The sequence below is a fragment of the Plutella xylostella genome, chromosome 9, assembly GCF_932276165.1.
Source record: "Plutella xylostella chromosome 9, ilPluXylo3.1, whole genome shotgun sequence".
NCBI lineage: Eukaryota > Metazoa > Arthropoda > Insecta > Lepidoptera > Plutellidae > Plutella > Plutella xylostella.
Window position 1 is genome coordinate 4313761 of NC_063989.1, and position 23072 is coordinate 4336832.

At 37.1% G+C, this 23072-nt stretch overlaps 1 protein-coding gene across 17 annotated transcripts in view; it reads right to left on the minus strand.

The window, feature by feature from the left end:
• LOC105393136 overlaps positions 1-23072 on the minus strand; it is a 123960-nt gene that overhangs the window by 76325 nt on the left and 24563 nt on the right. For 6 of the 17 annotated variants that reach the window (XM_048622895.1, XM_048622893.1, XM_048622894.1 and 3 more), the window contains one exon: positions 18183-18266. In XM_048622895.1, coding sequence (XP_048478852.1) covers positions 18183-18266 — 84 coding nt within the window. Of the gene's footprint in view, positions 1-944; positions 1260-10752; positions 15174-18182; positions 18267-23072 lie in introns of those variants that run through there. The other 11 variants (XM_048622888.1, XM_048622892.1, XM_048622891.1 and 8 more) reach the window with 6 other exon arrangements.

Consider the following 23072-nt stretch of genomic DNA (forward strand, 5'->3'; position numbering starts at 1 on the left):
CTAAAGTGGTTTTAATGTGATGGTAAAGTTTTCCACAACCAATGAATCATATATAGTGTAGTAGTGTACCTATAGGTAGGTATACTTACTATACTTACAGTATAATCCGGATATGTTTAGACATCAATGAGCAGAGTATCTACGTAGCTACGAGTATCTCATATAAGTAGTCATAGAGTTATATTATTTTATGATCTTATCTTGTTAGCCTTCATCGATAAATTCTTAGCATTTTTATGGAAGCATAGACTTTTAATTGCCTTATTTGTAAATAAATATACGGCTAATCGATTTGATATACTCCAAATTAAGTTAATGATTTATGACAGACGTCGATAATTATGTAAACCATGTCCGTTAACATAAAATATTAAAACTCTATTAGGTACCCGCTTAAACTTTAAGTAATTGATTTAAAAGGTAAAGGTCCGATAACATCCTCAAGCAAACTATACATATATTTGAAATACAGTTTCAATACGAGGATTATTGTTTAAAGTTGTAGTGATTATGTACGATAGGAACTAAAACACGGTAAAACTATTAACAAGTGACATTGGATAAACTTGAAAGGCCAATCTATTGCTCTAAGTAGGCAGATAGCTACATTTGAGTCGTATTGATCAAGATGAAGTTTACGATCCCGTACTAGGTAATAGGTATATTATTGCTCTTACAGATCTTACGAGCTCCATATAAACGGTGAAACTACTAACATTAACGCTTCAAGATATGATATCGGCGACCTTTACCAAATACGACTATTTTACAACATGATAATGGTTCAGTTGTTTTGATTAACTATGTAGGTTAGTACAGCTGTTTCGCTACTATCAATCACAATCCCGGCTCTCAAACTTCGCAGTTGCTACAGATAACATCACTCAAACTTGAATACCATCGCGACCTTAGACATGCGAGTCTTATCTCTAGAATCAACCAACCTCTTCAATCTGCAGGAAAAATAATGGATAATCCGATCGCGCGTACTCAACACACACAGTAGAGCATCATTAACTCAATTAACTTATCCGATAGATGGCACACATTTATACACACCGTTTGGGTGATATCACGGTGACATTTCCCGAGGGACGCGGGCGGGCGGCGGAGGGGGTGCGGGGGGAGGGAAACTGTCGGAAACACGCGGGAAAATGCGGGGACGGTTGGAAACCGACCGGCGTGCGTCCACCGCGGCCGCTGGCATGCAACTGCCGCGCGACACTCTGATAACGAGCGATTCCATTTCTATCTAACTCCATCCGCACGATACGGTGCGATACCGAGCAATGGAATGGAAATTGGAAAGCAATGGATAAGCGGAAAGATATCGGATACATTTAAATGGCGGGAAATGGGACGACTCAGTTAATCGGTTAATTGGCCCTTATCAGTAAATAGTGGAAATTGTTATTTTTATCCAACAAACAACTACTATAGAGGTAGAGTAGAATAGAATTCAACTTTATTAATATACCAAAACACTTGTTTTTTTTTGTTTTCCGTAGTAAAAGTCACGTGGCCATTAAAGTTTCTATGGAAAAGCTTTTTTTTGGGAATTTACTAAACTTGCTGCCTCTCTCTACCTACCCCTCTATCGTTCTCTGCAAAGGAAAATATTTTTCTGCGAACACTCTGCCCTTGACCTCCACTCCACCCCTCCTAGTCCAGTCATTAGTTTATTACTGACCGATGTGGGCCTCCTGCACTGCATTTGCCTATCAGAGGAATATAATATGAACAAAATATCTCGTCGAAAAAATAATTATTTTTTTGAACTGATAACAAGAATGATTTGAAAACATAAATTATTATGAAAGTAAGGTATGAGGCAGTTTGTTCAGAACACAAGGTATACCTAAGTGATAATGATCAGATATATATCCACCTGTATTATACGTAACTTTTTTTTTCCTGCCCGCCAGTCACCAGTCAGATTTTCCGGTTCGTCATGTGGATTATTACTTTAGGTACCTATTGTGGATATAATATAGAAAGATAGTTAAATTTAGACAACCGATTTTGTATTTAGAACCGTTCAAAGACAAAACCTGAAATTCTGTAAGCATTAACATCAATATTTAAATTTTTCGCGCACGGAAAATTCAGTTTTCGCAACTGAATTAGATTTGTTACATTTGATGCGTCTTTAATGAATATGAGCTTTCATATTACTGCATGAAATCAGCGCGGCAATAATAATATCGAATCTCTTACAGTAGTGGTGTGAATGGCGCTTATAAGCCAGATTCACACATTGTTTGGTGCGATTGTGAAGTAACGCACATTGCGGGGTGTATGTTAGATTCAAAAGTTATGCAAATACAGGGTGTTGCAAAAAGAAAGAAATTCGCGAATTCTGAAATTCTGATTTTAGTTTCGGGCTTAGATATAACATGCTGCACATGCTGGTTTCGGCTTAGTATACCCTTTTTGCAACACCCTGTATAAGTACACAAGCCCAGAAATGCAATTCTACTCAAAAATCGCACTAAACATTGTGTGAATCGGGCTCTAGTCCCTATTCGCGTCTCTTCGGACAGACAGGAGAAAGGGCCGAAAATAAAACTCTACAAATAAACACATGTCGCCATTTGCCATACACATTATAGTCTAACACTAGTTGTAAACCTCTCAGCGTTTACATGAAACATATAAATAAATAAGAACGTTTGTTGTAAGCACATCAGATAAGTGTTTTTTTATTTTAAAATATATTTATTTGCTTGTTTTATACTATTGTTTTTGTGGCTTCATCAGTATTAGATTTAAACACCAAATTGCATAACATACATAAATAGTGTTTTGAAAAAGTCTTAACTATTAAGACGAGATTTCATTAGGTAGGTTAAGTGGACGATTAATATCATCACCCACTAAAAATGTTCAGTCAGATTATCATCTGATGATATTGAATTAATGGAGACATGTTATTATGATTACATCAGCCCTTAGCTTTTCCGTGTTACTAAAACAGCCACGCTCAAACTCAGCCAGGTTCAAAGACACAGGTGGCATGGCACAAAATGGTAGCATTACTTAACTGGGAAAAAGAAATTACACTCCGAAATAATTTAACCCAACTAGATGAGGTCTCTTCGACGAACAGTTTTTTTCTTTAAATTTCATAAATTGAATCTATTTAATCGCGATAAAGGTAGAGCTAGGTCGAAATGTGAGGAATTCTAACAAATAGACCGAAAAACTCACCCTTGCTTTCTGAAAAAAAGTACACTACTTAAAGACAACAAGTATTATCTTTTTTTTTACCGGTACACCCTGACCCTGACCCTGGACATGGACAGTCAGTGGGCAATGTGGGCATACACTCATCTGACTTGTCAACTTTCACCACCGTCCGAAACCCTAAGGGCCTTACCACAAAAACTTAGACAGTATTTTACAGGTGTTTAGTGCTGTCAAACGCCCACAAAATCTGTCAAATTTCGTTTTAAACACTTGTTGTACTTAAAGTTTCAATTTTCAATCACTGATAGTATTCTTACTTGCCTGTAAAAGTAACCAAAGGTATATTTTGCCGAACAGATTCAGACGCACAGGTTTGATTGATTCCTCGCCGCGTGGTGGAACATCAATCTCGGTACGCGCGTGCTTGATGTATGGCTGTCGTTTGCGCTACAACACGAATATTATACATTTATTATTAGTGTTACTCGTGTTGTGTGAAAATTGATAATCCCATTGGTTACAGGACGACTATTATATTACATTTTAGAGTAGGCACGGGACCTCATTCCAGGTCATGATGTAGACAAAATAGAAAGATAATAGGTGATACTAATGTCATAATCAGCTGTGTGACTGCTAGAATTATGATAACATCCCTATTTTAGGCCGGGGGTTAAAAATATACGAAACAAGTAAAAACTATACTTACTACATAAGATGCAATTTAAGATAAAATAATTTCATACAATTAGGTTGCTAGTATCCTAACTTCCTAACTAATAACCCTTTCGAACCTGAATGATATGAATGTGCGCTCGATTTCTTAGAAATTCTACTTAAGCGTTAAACTTATTTCACCGCGTGGAACCGAAACGCATCGTTTGTGCGTATCGTTGTAACTGCCTAAAAAAATTGTGGTTGATATTTGAAGTCAGTTGGCCTGTGACAGGCAAAGAAATTGGCGGCGTTCCTTGAACCTGACAGCGAGCGTGTTTAGAAATTAATGTAATTTTGCTGTTTTAGCTAATTTTCTTCACATATTTTATGCTACATTGTAATATTACAGTCTTATCTTTGTTGTTAGCATAGTAAAGTTTGCACAACACAATGATTCTGTGATAATTTTTGTCCGACAAAACTGAAACGCACAAATGTGCGGTTCAGGTTCAAAATGTACAAATGCACAAAATTGCATGAGGTAGTTTTTGTCATAATAATTGTACTTTTCGTTCCATGAACCAGTTCCATGGGGTCCCAAACATTTGGAAGGCGTTCATGGGCCAAATTATTATGTAGGGACCCCTTTGACAAAATTAATCTATATGAAATGTGACACCAACCGACGATATTCCCTGCTTAGACTACAGAAGTAAACCCAAAGAAACTCCCCAGTTGGTGCAGGACTATTCTAAGATATGGAGAAAATAAATAAAGGGTTATGGAATGGGTGCTAAATGGACTGGGTAACTGGGACTATGGAAGGACTATGGCTCCTGTCTGATCTATATATTTCGCACATGGATAAAAAGGCAGGGGGTGACTTGCACACACAGCCAATGAACCCCTACCCCCCCCCCAAAACAGTTGCTAGCACATTACAGTGACGTAGCATCAAGGGGCAACATGACATGAGGTAGTAAGGATGGGGAGGGATTCCACAGCTCTCAGAATAATCCGAGTTATGGGTCAAGACCTCTATAATACCTTACTGGGTAACACATCCTTCTTTGAGCATTTCTGCTCTAGCGAAACACCACTCAAGCCAGCCAAGCAAGGGGTGGGAGATCCTGTTCCTCTTCAGTGTTCTGGACAACCAATAAATGTAAGCCAGAGATGAGGAACAGGAGTTCTCCCTGGAATCTGGTGGGTGGAGTCCCTAATGCCCAACAGCTGGCCAGAAGCTGCTCTGCTTCTTTATGATTATCATTATTATTATTATTTTCGATTTATGCTGAAACTTAAGATTTAAGCTAATAATGATTTATTTTTAGTATATAATATGCACTTCGCTTTCATATTTCACGTCTTAAATATGTTACATATTTATGTTTTGGAATTCAATAGTATATCATTATTAGAATTTAAAAAATAGTCAAAAAGTTAAGTTTTTTTAAGGTTTTTAATATTGTTGCTTTTATTGATTTAAGAAAGGATTAAATACATATTTTCTGTTTTTTGATTTCAGTCAGTTAAATAGGTATCCTAAGTAAAATATGGTAACGCACAAATGTGTGTTAGTGGTATTGAAACCCAGATAGCACGAACGTGCTATGGCTTTTCCGGGAAAACGGAAAATGCATGATTTTTTTTACTATTTTTCCCTAGCCCTTTTAGGCATAAAAGGCGATATTATGCATTTTTTTTAACATTATGATAGAAAAAAAATCTCAGGTTCGAAAGGGATAAAACTGTGTCTGTCTGTCTGTCTGTTACTCTTTCACGCCAAAACTACTAAACGGATTTGGATGAAATTTGGTATACATAAGGTCTAGACCCTGGGAAAGAACATAGGCTACTTTTTATCCCGGAATTCCCACGGGAAAACTTTTTAAGGCGAAGCGAAGCGCGCGGGAACAGCTAGTACTATATAAACATATCTTTTTCACAGTCAGAAAGCATTAATTCTAAGTGAAGGAAAAACTAGCTTCGTCTATTTACATAAGTACCCACAGGGCGAAATATCTCCAGGAGAGCGATGATTTATCGATTTTCTTTTTCTAGAGTTTCTAGCTGATAGGTAAATATTTTGTTTTAAAAAGTTACAACCATAGCTTACTTAACTAATTAATGAATGGATTCGAATTAAATTCACATTTATGGAATCGAATTGTGATGACTGATGACTGAAAATTACAACTAAATAGCTCAATAACTCTATAATATTTACGAGTATTATTGCATTTTGAAAAACTCACACTACCTACTTATACATTTTTCATTAGGAGCAAACACTTAAGACACGAAAATTTTCAATTTTACTGTCGACTTTTGTCATAAACTTTTTACTGCTGATATTAAGCCTGAAAGAATGTTCATAGAATTTTCTATTAAGTAGCATCCAACATTTTACGCTAAAAAGAGTATTATCAACATCATAAGGCTTAGCACATAATCTTTATTAAAAAGAAGACGGCTAAGTTAGTTAAGTTGTTTCAATTTTAAGTTAAAGGTAGCAATTTATCTACTTTTAATGTTGCTTTTATACAGCTTTATTTGTTGTATATGGTTAAGACTCAATGGCAAAATTAACAAATACTTACCTACTGTGACGTTTGTATTTCCAAACTTATTTTCAACATGACCTCGAATCTAGAATTTTTTATAAAAAAATCTAGCAGAAAACACATTTCTAAATTGTAGGGAATATTTGGAGGTAGGTTCTAAATATTGGAAATAGCATGACGAAAAGATTGTACTACCACTTATTTTGACAAACGATGCTAAACTAAAGTTATGTTTTTTTTTTGTATCTCGTTAGTAGCGTTTTTATAGCCTAGCCAATAGCCATCACTAGCCATCCTAGACAACCTTAATTATACCTAATGATGAAAGCCCATTGAATTGCTTAGAGCGGCTCTAACACAGTATACGGCATGTTGACCGAAAAATTTATTTCTGTCTTGACATTTCAACACAAGAAATACCTGAGTTTTTTTTTCAGCAGTTCATGAATCAGTGAGCTAGTTTAACGACGTACTTAGCAGTTTAAGCCAAGTCTAGTTCTTGGCGAGTTTTCCCTTCACGCAAAAATAGATGTTGCGTTCCCGCAGACAGCGTAACCGGCTACGTAACTTCCGGCCAGCGGTTAGATCATTCGAAATGATTTCGAACGCCCTCTAGTGGCCAAAAGGTGTAACTGAATCAACTCTCTGTAGTTCCGTTCGATCTCGGCAGGTGGCAGTAATACGCTTATTTAATTTTGAGCCACTTTTTATCTTATCTTTGACACAGCATAATAAATAACCTACACAAAATCGGTAAAATTTAGAAGAGTATTAATTAACCTATACAATTCCTTAATGTACGAAAAAAAATCACGGACAAGTTTAGGGTTCGTAATTTTTTTTTACGTCAGCACATTTGTGTATAAATCATAATCCACCAGGAAGCCAATAGGTATCTGACTATCTGATAGGAATCACTTATCGTACATTAACAGGTAAAAATCTCCATTTACGACGAACGTGTTAAGTTGACAGACACCTTGACACCTTTGAAGGTCGTGCAACCTTGTCAGCCACCACCTATAGGTGATGTTCAGGAGGGTTACTCTATACTGAAAAACGAGAGCTGTTGTGCAATCGGCACGTTTAAAACAACTAGATACAGTCGTGGCTCTCGAAGCAGCGTTCCGAAACTTAGTTTTTCGTCATAAAGAGTGACCCCTCAGAACATAGAGCATTCGCCACTTTTCGCGCGCTTCGGTTGCTCGCCTTTAGTTTGTGTATTTTTTAATGCCTACCTAATGTAACATTCGCAAGAATTTTTACAACGCGCCACACTGACTTACACCACTGCCCAGCTCAGCAGGTATAGCAGCCAAAATTATAAGGAGTTCCATTTCTTTCCCTTTTCTATTATGTCGATCACTGCAAGTGTGTCAGGCTTCATAACATGTTATAACGCAGTATAGTACACATCGTTTTCACGGTAAGTTGAGTGGCTATGGCCGCGACCCCTCGTGTCATGAGTCTCATGACGTCACTTCCGAAGCCGAACGACTTCCGTGAGCGGAGTGACGACCTCACGGCACTCCCGGTCCCTCCTCTTTGTATACAATGTCCAGGTTTGTGGATCACTGGTGAGTTGACAAGCCTCAAGCGGAACACCCACAGTTTTGTGTCAAAGGTTTGAGTGTTATGTAGAGAAATATTATTTTTTATAAAAGCAGAACATAGTTTGAAGTAAGAAACCATTATTATGGCCAACTAGTAGTAGGTACTACTAGTATGATCGACTACAGTAGTGCCAATAGCTTTATCAATAATTATAAGAGGAAAGAAAAACTAACGGTAAAATGTGCTAATATTTTACAAAAGCGAGACAATCTACTTCACCAGATTCTCTTTTTTAGTTCGTCATCATGTCATTGCCGATGCAAACCGTGGAGAGAACAAACGCACTAGAATTATGAAAGAGAAAATCTCTCGCATCGATGAATTGTTTACAATTTATGATTGAACGGACACGCTCACGTGTGAGAGCAATGGAGAGGAAAATGCGTAAAGAAAACAAAACCATTTATAGATTCTGCAAGTTTGTTCATTTAGACCCAGAGGTACCCAGGCATTTCCTGCTTTGCTGCTCGTTCTAATAGATGGATACTTGGCTAATTCTAGTATTGTATTTGTTGGGAGTTAAGAATACCCATAATTGTTGATATATTACAATTCTAGTTAATAATATTGGCGAAATCGATATGTTTTTGATATCTAATAACACTCTGTTTTTTATCTATAAAGTTTTAAAGGCATGACCTTCAATAACGCAATAGAAACATTTCTTGCGTTGGCAATTCTCTACACTGCAGGTACATACCTATTATTATTAAAATAAGTGTATATATACGTAAGTATATTTGTATCAAATGAACCATTATAATGATACATCTTCACTACTTACTGCTACTTCATACTATATCCTTGACAGCTACGAGCTACTGTATCACGGAATTCCCACGGGAGACCTTTTAGATCCGATGCGAAGCTCGCGCGATATACTTCATAAGATCGAAATACTATGACGTCATGGATGCAATAAATTTACACTGTTTTCGTCACGTAAGATTAGTAAAAATGCAGCATGACGTAACGAAAGCTTTGCCAAAGGCCATTTAGCACTGATTTAGACGAACTAAATACTTTCGCGCTTCGTGCAATTTATTTATAACTTGGGGAATCGAGAGACTTTCGCGAAACGCTGCGTTTGCAGGTAAAAAACATGAGCCTACGTCGGTATTTCTACGGCTTGGCTAACATATTGCTCTAATATAATCTAGTGAAGTTACAGAATCAAAGCAGTGCCAATACGGCGAGGAGTTATAGTTTTGGCTGCTCTATATAAGCACGATCCAGCTCACTGATAAATATTACTACAATATTTTAACGAACATCATTATAATTAATGTGGTACATGTTTAGGTGTACCTAAACAGTATTTAAGGGCTGGTGCTATGGAATTATGAAATGTTATAAGTATACCTTTTTGACCTATCATATTTATACCTCTATTTATTCGTTCTTTATCATAATCGAATCGTTTACTATAAGAAACAGATAAATTTCAGAAAAAAATAACATAAAAATTATTTAGTTTTAAAAATAATTGCATTAAAATTTGGTCTGGACTGCTTTTTGCAGCCATCGGGGCTTAGCATGTTATCTGTGATTAATGATTGATTGATTCTTCGATATGATTCGTATAATCTGAAGAAAATATTATGATGCAGCTACTTCATATAAAAATATACCGTTAAATTAAAGCCTAAATACGAGTATAACTGCTTATCAAAATGTGATAATTATATCTGTAGGTTTGCTGATTATTCTCTGATACGGCTAGTACAATCTCAGGCAAATATTATGCAGCTAATAAAGCGAGCCCTGAACTAATATTAATGCTAATTAATTAGTTATAAGCTAACCACTAACTGCCTATTGTGCGGTGGACAAATTAGATACGGTATCAAATTAGTAGTGTATTGACAGTTTCAGAACTTACCTTACATGGGAATCAAAAAAATTGCTCGTCAAAATCATTACGAGTAGTTTCGGATAATCGAATGGAGGTATAGCTAGAGGTATAGCTCGGAAAATAGGCACTATTTACTGCAATAGGAATAAACATGCTTGGCCATGCCTTGACCTAAATGCTGATTATCTGATTGTGTCATTCAGTGACACATTTTCTTTTATGAGCTAGCTACAAACAAACATACGTTTCACATATTTATTACCCTATGTTGTAATATAACGTAGTATTTAACCGTGAATTACAATTTTTTTAATAATTTATTTTGACATAGCAATAATGAAATTAATTTCTGGCATATTCGACATATATTTTCGAATGAGATTACTTTGAACATAAGCAAATTGAATAAAATGGTTTTCAAACTTTATTAAATCAATGCCGATATGTTTAAAATTAGGCAAATGAAAAGATGTAGTGTAATTTAAATGATTTATTCTACTTGGTAGCCTACATAATAATATGCATGTATTTGTGTGTACATGAGCACTCACCTTTGTAATAATAATGATCCGATAATAAAAGTAAGGGCAATGCACTTGTTGCCTCCTGTGGGAAATAACAAACATTCGGAAATAGGACACAAATATTTAAAGGAAATACTTTACATATATGAAAGTCAACAATCCATGCAATGCACACAACACAACATCCAACCACACAACACTGTTTTTAATGTTTTAGGTTAAAGTTCTCTGTTAGTTCACTTGCTTTTCAAAAGTCGATAAAAGTATCGGACAATTGCAACCACTACAACTAGGATAGCACACACGATCACTGCGGGCAGGTTCATGGGTCCACTGCTACACTCACCCGGACTGTCTGTACTTTTCTCCTTGTTCTTGGCTGTTAGTTGCACAAACTCCTGCAAATGACTCGGCAACTTCTGCACATCAGTCTCCTGGTCACCTTGAATCACTTTTATTTTATTCTTTATCACTTCTGGCTCCTTGTAAACATCTTTATTATTATCTCGTTCGTCTTCTGTTTCAGGATCCTTAATTCCTAACTTGTCCCACCTTTCCCTTGCTTTCCAAATGAATTCTTTCTCGATAGGATTGTTTGTTTTCGATTCTAACATGTCTAGAGCTGACATGCTTTTGGATATAGTGGTTGTTTTGGATTGTGCATGTTTTGTGGTGGAGTTATTAGTAATTTTAATAACTTTCTTTTCCTTTCTTTGTTGTCGCTCAGCCATTTGACTCATATATTCAGAGTACATTTTTTCTCGCATAATTTCTTCCTGACTATTACTAAATACGGAAGAAACTTTCGCTTTTTCGCTCTTTTCTGGGGACTTTTTGCTTTGTTGAACAGCAAAATCGTTATTACGAGATATAGTGTACTGGTTTGATTCAAATAAATGTTTGGTATTGCATTTGTTTTCTTGATTAATAGGTGAATTGGATTTTTGGTTTGAATTATCATGATCAGTCATGTTTAATTTCATTTCTTCTAAGCGTTTTATTTCTGCTTCAACCTCTTTTTCTTTCTGCCTTATGTACTCCATTTGTTGTTCACACAAATCTTTCGGTAATGATGGTCTACGCACTGAACTCTGTTTAACTCCATTATCACGAATATTTGTATAACGTCTATGCATATCTTGTATAGACGATACATCATTCTCGATCTCTTCATTCAGAGCTCCCGTAGAATAATGGAAATATTTCTTCTCACTTTTCATAGAAAATAATGAACTATCAGTAAAATCAGAACTTTCATCACTTTCATAAATTGTAGATTTCCGTGGTCTAGGAGGTGGTATCGGTTTAAAGGGAGGAGTTTCTTTAGGCGTGTTAAAATGCTCAAAACTTTTTTTAAACGTTGATTCTCGTTGAAGCTGATCTAAGCTTTTATTGAGGTGTTTATTTATTGACGAATTGATGTTGTTTGTTACAGCGGGATCCCGAATAATAGCTAATAGACGACTTCCTGTCTGGGATTTGAACGGTATAGCTGGCGGATTATTAGAAGTTTCTTTCTCATTATTCTTGCCTTTATCACCGTAACCTCTTCGATCGACATATTTCTTATGCATATCTATAAGTTGTGTGGCATCCTCTTTGGATATAACCGTGTTTGTTTTTTCCATTAACATCTTTTGTGATGGTGACAGGCACATATAAACTGGTTCTTGTTGGGTCGGTAGGCCAGTCCAATGAGAGTCATCATGGGCCTTATTAAGAGATGATTTTCTTGGTCGTACAGGCGGTGGCATGGGAGATTTCTGATTGGTAGGCAATGATACCTTTTCTATAGAAGATACGTCTGGTAATGGATAGTACGGCATATTGTTTGTTTTTTCTGGTTTATTATTATGAGATCCGAGATATGGTTTTGTTTCAACAGTCTCTTTTTCTTCGAAAGATGTAGCAATGTTTGAACCTAGCACCCCGTAGCTTTGTAATTTCTTTGATACAGATGCTAATTCTTCCAATATTTTTTCACCGTACGGTAGACTACTTATTCTTTTTACGCATATATCTCGCAATAGCAAGGGTTGATAAATACTTTTATCCTTTTCGTTATTGTCTTGAGATGATGGAAGCGTCCCTGTAACACATTCAAAAACATCTTTCACGTGACTTGAAACACGACTAGATAGTATGTGTGTGTTGCTTGGTTTATTCGTATCATGAAGGTCATCATGCAAAATGTTAGAAACATCATTAAGGGATGATGAGCTCGGGTTATATTTAGCAGTACATTGGGATGACCCAATACTACTAGAAGAATCTTGTCGGTTTAATGGTTCTCTTTCATTTGTATTTTCAGAGTCTGAAACCACTTCTTTAATTAAATTATTTATCGCATCATTTAATTCACATTTCAAAACTTTCATTTCCAAGTCATAGTTATCTGTAACACTTTGATGGTTTCGGTCACATGATTCGAGGTTTTTATCATTACAATTATTTACATCAGTAAGTTCCTTAACATAAAGAGATGTTTGAATATTATCTGTTGTTAAAACAATGATTTCATTAAAGTTTTGAGGTACGTTTTCTTCTATAAAATCATTACTAGATGTAGTTTTATCAGATTTATTATCATTGACGTGTGCAGAAGAGTCGTTCGCTTCTTCTGAATCTTGTTTAATGAAAGTTTTCTTAAGAAGTTTCTCTGTATCTGTAACTTCAATTGTTGGAGTCATCATTCGTACAGAAATGTCCGAGTCTAAATCCTCAACATCTTCTTCGCCAATATCATTAACAGAACTAGTACTACTGGATGAGTCTGTGAGGTAAACCACTTCAGCCCCTTCAATTTTTTCAACCGTTTGTACAGACCAATCACCTCGTGCCTCTGTTAATTCTGGTTCTTTAATCTGAGTATCAACCAAAACACATTTTTGTGGAATTTGTCTAAGGGCCGGTTTGTTATTGATTTTTCTTGGTCTTGGTGGCATGCAATCATCTTTTCTCTTTGGTTTATTATCTAAAAATACGTCGTCATCTAAATCATCAATGTCACTTTTAATTTCACTAAGATAGGACTGCCTTCGAGAAGCTAGTGAAGATTCACCGCTACCTTCTTCAGCGATAACATCTAACTGTCTTGGTGGGCCCAGCCTAGGACTTATAATATCATCAGTGTGAGCCTTTTTTCTAAGTCTTTGTCTCACTTCTCGTTTTATTATTTCTTCAATTTCAGCTTTTATTTCAGCAGAATTTGGTGGATGAGTTGCGAGATTTAATGTGTCTAAGTATGCACGTAATGATAATTCTTCTTCTGGTGTTAGAGATGAAGATTGTTGACATTGGGCAGTCAATATGGGAGGACAAGTAAGGCTCAATTTACCAGAAGATACGTCTCGCAATACTGGTTCTGTGGTTGTCTGGAGATTTTTAGTGGTCTCCCATTCAATATCCGTTACAACAACATCACTTGTACTTATCGCGACAGAATTTTCATCTCCAGATTGTGCAACTTCATCGTCAGTGATTTCTATAATTTTTGGTTCATCGTCATTGTCAAGACTTTTGCTTTGTATTTTGATTTTATGTTTATTTTTACATGCTAGTGTTTGATCTGGAGATTCTACTACATAGCTTTGTTCTGGTGATGGATTATCAGGTACGTTTGCTAAAATTTCTTGGAGTTCTTTTGTGCTGCTGTTATTACTTTTAGAGAGGGTTATTGAGTTAACATCCAGGTTACATTTTTTTGCATTTGTGCCTGAAGTTGATATTGAAGCGTCACTCAAAGATTCTTCATTTATAAAACTTTCTTTGGATGTGTTCTCAGTATTATTGTCACATTTAGAGACAGAATTTTCCACATTGTTTACAACACCAATATGAAACTCATCCACGACACAAACGTCTGCAGTATCACTACTTTTATTTTCAGATGGTTTTTCTATAACATTTTCCTTGAGTTCACTGACACTTGCTTCAGCAGTTACTTCATTACACTTTTCATTTTCAACTTCACTTTTTACACCATCACTATTTTTATTGTTTTTGCACCAGTTGTTGTTTTTATTTTTGCGTTTATTCTTATTAGTCTTACGCCGCTTTTGTTTATCTGGCATTTTAAAATGTTATATTTACCGCACTGTTATCACTATCACTATCTACAAGCAGTATTCGTTATCGCATGGTGTCCATTGAAGCGCGAGTTGGCGCGTCGCAATGATCAGACGCCGGTTTCTGACGCGCAGCCCACGTTTGATGGGATCGTTTCGTTTTAGTGTGTAGGATTTCAGTTCGGTCGTGAGGGCTCGGGCTAAGGGAACTAGCGTGTCACACAGCGGGTTTTTGTTAGTCTGGCGTATGTTTTCGGCGAGCGGTCGCCGGCCGTGGCAGTCGTCTGCTCGCGCCGCGATTTACTGATAATTATAAATGGGTGGAAGTACGCGAGCGAGCGGCGCGCTGTGGACTTTATTTTTACGCGGGGACGTGATCACGAGTGAGCTCGGCCACGCGAGGGCCGGAGCGATGTAGCCGGCCGGCCAGTGACGCACCGCCCGCGCACCGATATAACCAACACTATGTTCATTCTACATTGCAAATTAGTAGTACACTCACACACTTCACCCATTTTAGGGACTAACGGGAAGGAGTTGGGACACAATGGAGCGTGCCCGTTCTATAAGGGAGTGGATGGCAAACATTGGCTTTATGGACGGATACATACATGCATGCTCAATTAGCCGTGGATGTGCGATGACATTGAAAATCAGTGGTTTGACGAAAACAATGTGATCGAGGTATTCACGTGTATGGAAGATGACACGTCATGATACTCGTTGGAAATTATTATTACCTATTTATTTACATGGATTTTATTTTATGTATAACCCAGCAATAAGCAAGATTTTACCGTCTCTTTAAAATATAAATACAAATGACATTGTAACAGAGGTATAATAACATATCACTATCTATTATTACTACATTTATTTTATTCTGCACTTATCATAAAATTGAAGATAACAAGATGGTGTGATTTGTTTTCTGCATAATATTAAGAAACCGAGTCGGTAGGAATTAGGTATCTAGCTGAGAAAATGATGTCATGAATGTTTACGTAAATAGTACAAAGCAACATAATAATATTACATGCATAGTTACTTAAGGATATTGGGTAAGTAGTTCTAGATAAAGTCACATACTGCATCTAGATTCTAGACCAGACTGATTGACCACTTCCATTCCTAACAACGCATTGCGGTTGTAGCCAATCAAGTGGTTTATCTATTTACAGACTAAACTTAGACCTCCGCCCAATTATTTGATTGGAAAATGAACCCACAACAACCCATTAGTTTCATTTCATGTTGTGTTAAAGGATCAATAGTTCGTGAATTAGGTATTATATGTGACGTCCTGATGATACCGTTCGTTATATTCTGTTTATGATCTAAGGAGTAATTAACATTACCTACGTATTTTTTATAATTACATGAAATACATCTTCACACTTAGACTATCACATACTGAATGCCTTCGGTGATCATTGTGAAACAAATGGCTGAAATGTTGGACGCGCAACTAAATAAATACAGCGGTGGAAATCTGTGCCTACATATTTGCGTATCTATCTGGTGTTACGTCCGATATTTCGATTCCTGTATTTGATTCGCGGGAGGAAACAAACTGCGTTGGGCATCGCCACGCGTGACACAATCGCCGCATGGATCCGGCCGAGTGTGCCAAAACGAAAAACTAAATACACTCGGATACACATCGAGGTGGAGTTTGCCGCGACACTATCGACTCTACTTCGAATTAAGTTGCACAAGACTGGAAATTGAATACAAGAAGCATACCAACGAATTTTGAGGCGCCAACATAGATTGCAAAAAATCACTGTTATCATTTTGACATTCAACTGGAAGACGACTGTGTAGGTGTGTGGTGGAAAATAGGCTCCCTGAAGTGTCCTTTATGAAGCAAAGAAACAAATACTAGCGATCAATTCACATTGTGATGACAAAGAAAGACCCTACCGGAAACTTTACTACGGATGCAAGACTAAAAGAAATGAATTCAATAGAGCACGCATCCAACAGTACTGGCGCTGACTGCTGGCACACATTCAATAGGTTATAAGGTGAATGTGTCGGTGAACACACGAATCTTAAGAAGTGGATAAAACTAGGATCAGCTGAGTCCAAGTTACGAGAGGGAGACATTTTGTCGTAAGTGTCAAGATAAAATATGACCTTTTCAGGGAACTTTATGTATCACTCCCAAGGGTTTCAGATGGACGTATACCTTTGCGTTCTTCACAGTTTGATTTATCACGTTGTCATATTATTTTGTGCTCATGGCATTCACAAATAATAATAAGTATGTAAGTACATAGATTTTTAATCTTGGTAAATCTAAGTTTAATGTTTCAATATTGTTGAGTTGTTATCCCATGAAGAGATAGTAATATATAAGTCGAATGGTGTAGTGGTTAGTGACCCTGACTGCTATACCGAAGGTCCCGGGTTCGATTCCCGGCTGGGCAAATATTTCTTTAAAGACAGATATTTGTACTCGGGTCTTGAGTGTTGATATTTATATTTAATATGTATCTATCTATGTATTTGTATAAATATATCAGTTGTCTGATACCCATATTACAGGTTCTGCCTAGTTTGGGGTCGGATCGCCGTGTGTGAGATGCCCCACATATTATACCCTTATTATTACTATACCTACCAATATATGAATAATCCGCATAGCGGATGTAAGAAAATAACCTGCTAAGACAAATAATAAAACTTTGTTTAAACTAATTAATTAATGTGTATACATTATATTCTGCCTTTCTTTCCTTTTTGAATTCTTAAGCGTAAGTTCATTTGTATGTATGAAAGTATCTGATCAAAGACGATCCTGAAAAATTCTAATGTGATTCGTATTTTATAATTTTAAATACGGAAATGCAATTGTTCATCCTTTTTTACGCAACTTTCTACGATTTCACCTTGGGACCTCCCTAAAACTGTCAAACTCAAAACGTCCCCCCACATCAAACGGACTGAAAGGGACTGTGTAGGTAAGTAAAGACCTCTAGTAGGCCACTTTTTATACCGGTATGGCCGAAAACGAAGCACATGGCTAGAACGCAGTAGACACTTTTATAAATAAAGAAACATTATAATAATTAAGCTTTGACACTGGTTATACAAAACAAGCACGTAGTGACGTAATTGTTATTTAATTACAAAAGCGGGAACAAAAGGTGGTTTTATCCATTCCAGAGAACAAAGGCTATTCTGGAGTGAGCAAGTAGTTCAGATATAACTAGGTATATGTATTTGGTTGACTTTAAACCTAATGCAGGAGTTGTAGTTGCAGAACGCAATAAAGATATCGTCTGTGTATTCATTTAGCATTTAATATTTGAAGATTCCGACTGTTGATTTTATAAAAATGATTTATGTATCTTTGGATATTATATGTAGGTATTATTAAAGTACATTTTTATATAAGTGTTCGTATGTTTAATTATTTTGGATTTAGTAGGTACGTATATAATGTTTATTTTTTTCTTTAATAAAGATCTGTCAGTCAAACGTCATAGCATAGGGCACAGCTACATTTTAACAATTTTATCAACTTGTATCTGGAGTTATTACAAGAGTGGGTACTGGCGGTACTGGAAGGTTACTCTATACTGACAAAAAAACAACGAACGAGAGCTGTCGTGCATGTCGTGGGACGCTTACATACTTTTCATCATAAAGGGTCACTCTTGTCTGGTACAGTGGTACTGTGGATAGTGAAGGTACTCACGTTTGTTGGGGCTGGGCGGCGCGTGCGCAGCGAGGGCGGGGCTCAGCGGCGGCTTGCTGCACACATCCTGGTGCGGCGTCTCCGCTGAAAACAATATTATGATTTAGTTACCTTATAATCATCATCATCATCAGCCAATAATCATCCACTGCTGGACATAGGCCTCTACCAAGGAGCGCCACAACACTCGGTACTTGGCCTTCCTCATCCAACCCCTACCTTATAATACGGAAGAATTTTTCAGGAGTACATGAAAGGAGCCTTGCCGAGTGACGTGTTTTCTCTACATTATAGACTGCAGAGTACCTTGCTGACAGTTAATTTGACTGGCTTATCCTTACAGTGACCAACGTTAGTGTAGGTCTAGCATAACTTTTGCAGCGGTATAAATGAGTTTGATAGATACATTTATTATTATTTAGTTTGTCTACATGAAGACTTTGGCATGGTTTGGTACCCTACCGCGGTCAACTATTCTAGCTAGATCATATCGCAGAATTTTCAACATAAATCGAAACGTCCACTCGTACTGAAGACAATTTTCTTGTGTCACAACGGCCGATGCTCGAAAACTGGAGTTCACAAAGAATTTAGAACCAAAAGAGTATAAAATAGGAAACTTTTAATTTACGAGAAAACGTGGTTGGCACACGGCCAAGAACTATGCGATACGAAATATTAAGAAAAATGAAGAAGACGACGTTATTAAGTTCATTTAATACGTTACTGAATAGATGGGATTCTGGCTTAAAAGACCCACATTATTTAGGTTGTGTTAATTAAATGTCATAGCAGTAAGTTAAAAGTGAGCTTCATGTCTACTCCAACTGTTGAAAATTTAATCATATACCTACCTATGAGTGAGTGGGATGCCATTTAGCGCCAAATAAACTGCACTGGGAACCACTGCGCTATAGAAATGAAGGTAAAGTTAAGAGCTATCATAACGATATCGATAGTAGACTCGACACTGTATTCTAGAGCTTTTGGATTTTTTATTATTTGTTTGACATTACTTCTGATGAAAAACTAAATAGAGGTAGAGCTAACCTATGTAAAAGACATTGAAATATTTATAAGTAGTTCAAAATAGCATCGCATCGCATCCCTTCGGAGGAAGTCAGTTTCAGAGAATGCCAAGCCGATGACTTGCACAAAAGAGCTTCACTAAACGGTTTGTCTCACAAAGGGCTCACTCCACTAATAAGGCAAAGAAGAAGAAGAAAAAAATGAACAGCGCAAAACAAATATGGAGTCGGAGTCACGAGTCCGCAAACAATAAATTATTCGGAAAGTTAAGCTCCTGTGACTCGCACTTTGTTTACATTCGCTCGGCGCTGACTTGCTGTCAACCAGAGCGTTTCTGAAACTTTTTTCATAGCAATCCATATTTTATTTACTGAAATGAATTACTCTCGGACAGAAGGTGAACGAATCCTTTTGACAGTTGGATAAAGAAGCTGGTAAATAATCTGGTTTTCGGAATTGTCAGATAACAGGGACGGACAGGCTTGGACAACTGGAGCACGCAATCAAAACTCAACCGTAAAACCACGAGACTCACCATAACGCACAACTCAGCAAGCTTATACGATAACTGAAGATCATTCGAGCGAACACAACAATCCTTTTCGAGTAGACTCCTGACCGTAGTTTCCTATCGCTTAGTTACCAATCACTGGGTCGCAGCTGTTATTATAAGCATCACGGTTCTGATTAGTCTAATATTAGCAACAACGGGATTATTTATACGGGTGTGTAATAGGACGCACTTCCCGGCAGTGCAGGCCTAACTGCTGTCTGTGCCACTAACTCGATCTAATTGCGTGCTCTTTGAATGTTAAAGATCACCGCAGACTTGACTGCACAACTTGGCACGTGGCGCCGCTTTGATTAAAGCTTAAAGCAACAAAGATACAAGTGTTATACTGCGATTTATGTTAAATCGATTCGAAGAAAATGCTTTGAATAACTAATATGATCGGTTTTAGGAGTCAAAGGGCCAGTTGGGTCGTCTCAACGTAAATCTTGGATGTAGCATTAAAGCCGGTGTAAATAAATATTCATAAGAAAGTAGCATTATTGATTCACTTCAATCCAGTGGCAAAGTCGGCGCAGCGGCGGGTAAGATATGACGAGAGGTGACATTTTTACTAGATTTTAGTTACCACTTAGAGAAGTTTATATAGAGGCAAGTAAATGAAGTACTTACAGACCCTATATTTTAATAAAATACGATTTTTTCGCATCTTGATGGACAAAAAGTAATAAGTTATAAATAAGTATAACCAATGATTCGAATTAATTCCGGAGTTTGTTTTAAACGAGTGTTTCGATGCGATAGAAGTGAGGAGGAAACAATCTTATTGCTTACTCTTCAAATCGAATAAATGGATTTGTGGATATTGGGATTTGTTGCTTCCCGTAATTCCGCCTAAATTGAGACAATATTTATTATGACTTCCCTGAAGATATTACACAAATAGGTATTTGCGGCGCGGCATAATAAAGATCGTCATTTTCAACTTTCAAATGTAATTGTTTAGTTTATTAATTTATTAAACTTTAAAAATTCAAACCATTTTCATTTTACAAAAAGAAAAGGCATTGTTTAACTTATTCTTACGAACAAAGGCTGTGCAGCTTGAGAAGAAAACTCATTATGGAAACTTACTATACTTGCAGACTCCCTTTGACCGAGGTCAGGAAGATGGGACGGAGGCTCGCAATAAAATGTAGAAAAAACACACAGAGTAAACAAGACAGGGGGAAGCACGCGTGGGTCACAGACTCACAGACCAGCGAGGCGCGGAAGCCGGAGGGACACTGTCACAGGGCAGCACCTACAATGGACACAATCTGTATGTAAATCAGAATAAAATACCCGCTTTGTGCACTGATTGCGACACGCTGGACTAAACACTACGCGGGACACCTGCCCGCCCGAATTTCAACGTTATTCCAAAAGCCGCAAAGACGAAACACCAACGTTAAATCGGCAAATTTTATCCTCGCGGGGTCCTGATAGCATTTTCACGTCCCAATATGACAGGCGGCTCCAATATTTATCTACATTCACGATGCTCCTTTTAATATTAAGTTATCTCTGTCAAAGGACGATACCAAGAAAACCTTTTAATTAATAGTGGTTTGTGGGCTACCGCTTTGGGTGGTCGGATGATCTTTGACGATACTCATTTGTAAGGGATTATGTCTGTTGTGTTTAGTGCCAAATACAACAATTTAGGTGAATTGATAAACATACGATTGTATCGATTGCCAAAATATAGAGTTAACGTGCTTATCATCAATCTTCAAAAAAAAAATTTTATTGATTCAGGAAATACCCAGATTTAGTCGTTCTATGGGTTTGGTGCATAAATGATATATACTTACACTAGCTGTTCCCGCGCGCTTCGCTTCGCCTTAAAAAGTTTTCCCGTGGGAATTCCGGGATAAAAAGTAGCCTATGTTCTTTCCCAGGGTCTAGACCGTATGTATACCAAATTTCATTCAAATCCGTTCAGTAGTTTTGGCGTGAAAGAGTAACAGACAGACAGACAGACACAGTTACTTTCGCATTTATAATATTAGTTAGGATTATACGAAAGTGTTTCGTAAACAAGTGATATGACTGTAATCATTATATTTATAAACTGAAAGCATAGTTCCGACAGCATGCCTGCAGATTGACAAGCAGAAAATGTGGATGTATTGTGCAGAGTACGGGAGGTGCGCCCATTGTAAGGGTGCTTTTCCACCAGAGATGTGCTATGCTACGATGCTATGGATGCGTTTGATATCCACCAATCATATTTATTGGTGCACATAGCTTAGCACTGGTGGAAACGGATTCAACTAAGATATGTTTTTTGTATGGAATGATGCGTGCTATGGATGTGTGCTATGGATGCGTGCTATGGATATGTGCTATGGACCATCGCGAGTGGTGTAGCTATGTATGTGCGTCGTTTCCCTACTATCGATACATAGCATAGCTCGAGATGCGCATCTTTCTCGCACAGCTACTTTGCGGCGGCGCATCTTCGTAGCGCATCTTCCTCGCACAGCTACCTAGCGTAGTATTGGTGGAAACGGTCACATATTTTCGTAGCGTAGATATCACATCTTCGCAGCATAGCTGCATAGCACATCTCTGGTGGAAAAGCACCCTAAGGGGGCCTAGCTACCTAGTCGTGAAGGTTGATGTCAGTTGTCGAGTTAATATACCCGTTTGATGTTTAGGATTGGCGCTAGCGCTAAATATTAGTCACGTGGCTTATTCTAAAGCTACTTCTTTTAGATTTACTGCTGTTTATTCCATCTATCCTGCTGTCTTCTATCACGTCTCATCGGAAAATGATATTATTGGAATAAATAATATACATATAAGAGCATATTCTATACATATAAAGAATATAAGAAATTTGTTTCAATCGCTCATAGTATTATATGTATTTTTAAATAGCTCCAAAAAAAACAATACATACCGTAATTTGAAGGGCCTATTGCCATATTTATCAATCAAATAAGAGATTTATTTTAGTAATTTTCGGTTCAGATACGAGAGTCAGATGGGTATATTTTCGGTGAAATACCTTCAATAGTATCCATCACTGGGCGACATGTCACTCTGTTCTTTTCAATACTATTCTATTGGCAATAAAACTGCCGAAAAGTAGGCCGTACGTACGGTATATTTAATGTTGACGATATTGTACTCGTAATTCAATAGGTAGTATGAACCATTTTAATAAAATAGTGATCTGGACAAATTTAAAAATTCGCATGTTCACTGACACGAAAGAAGAATAGGTAGTACTAACATACTTATATACAATAAACTGTAGATAGTAATCCAACATTTTCTCAACATTTATTTACCTATTA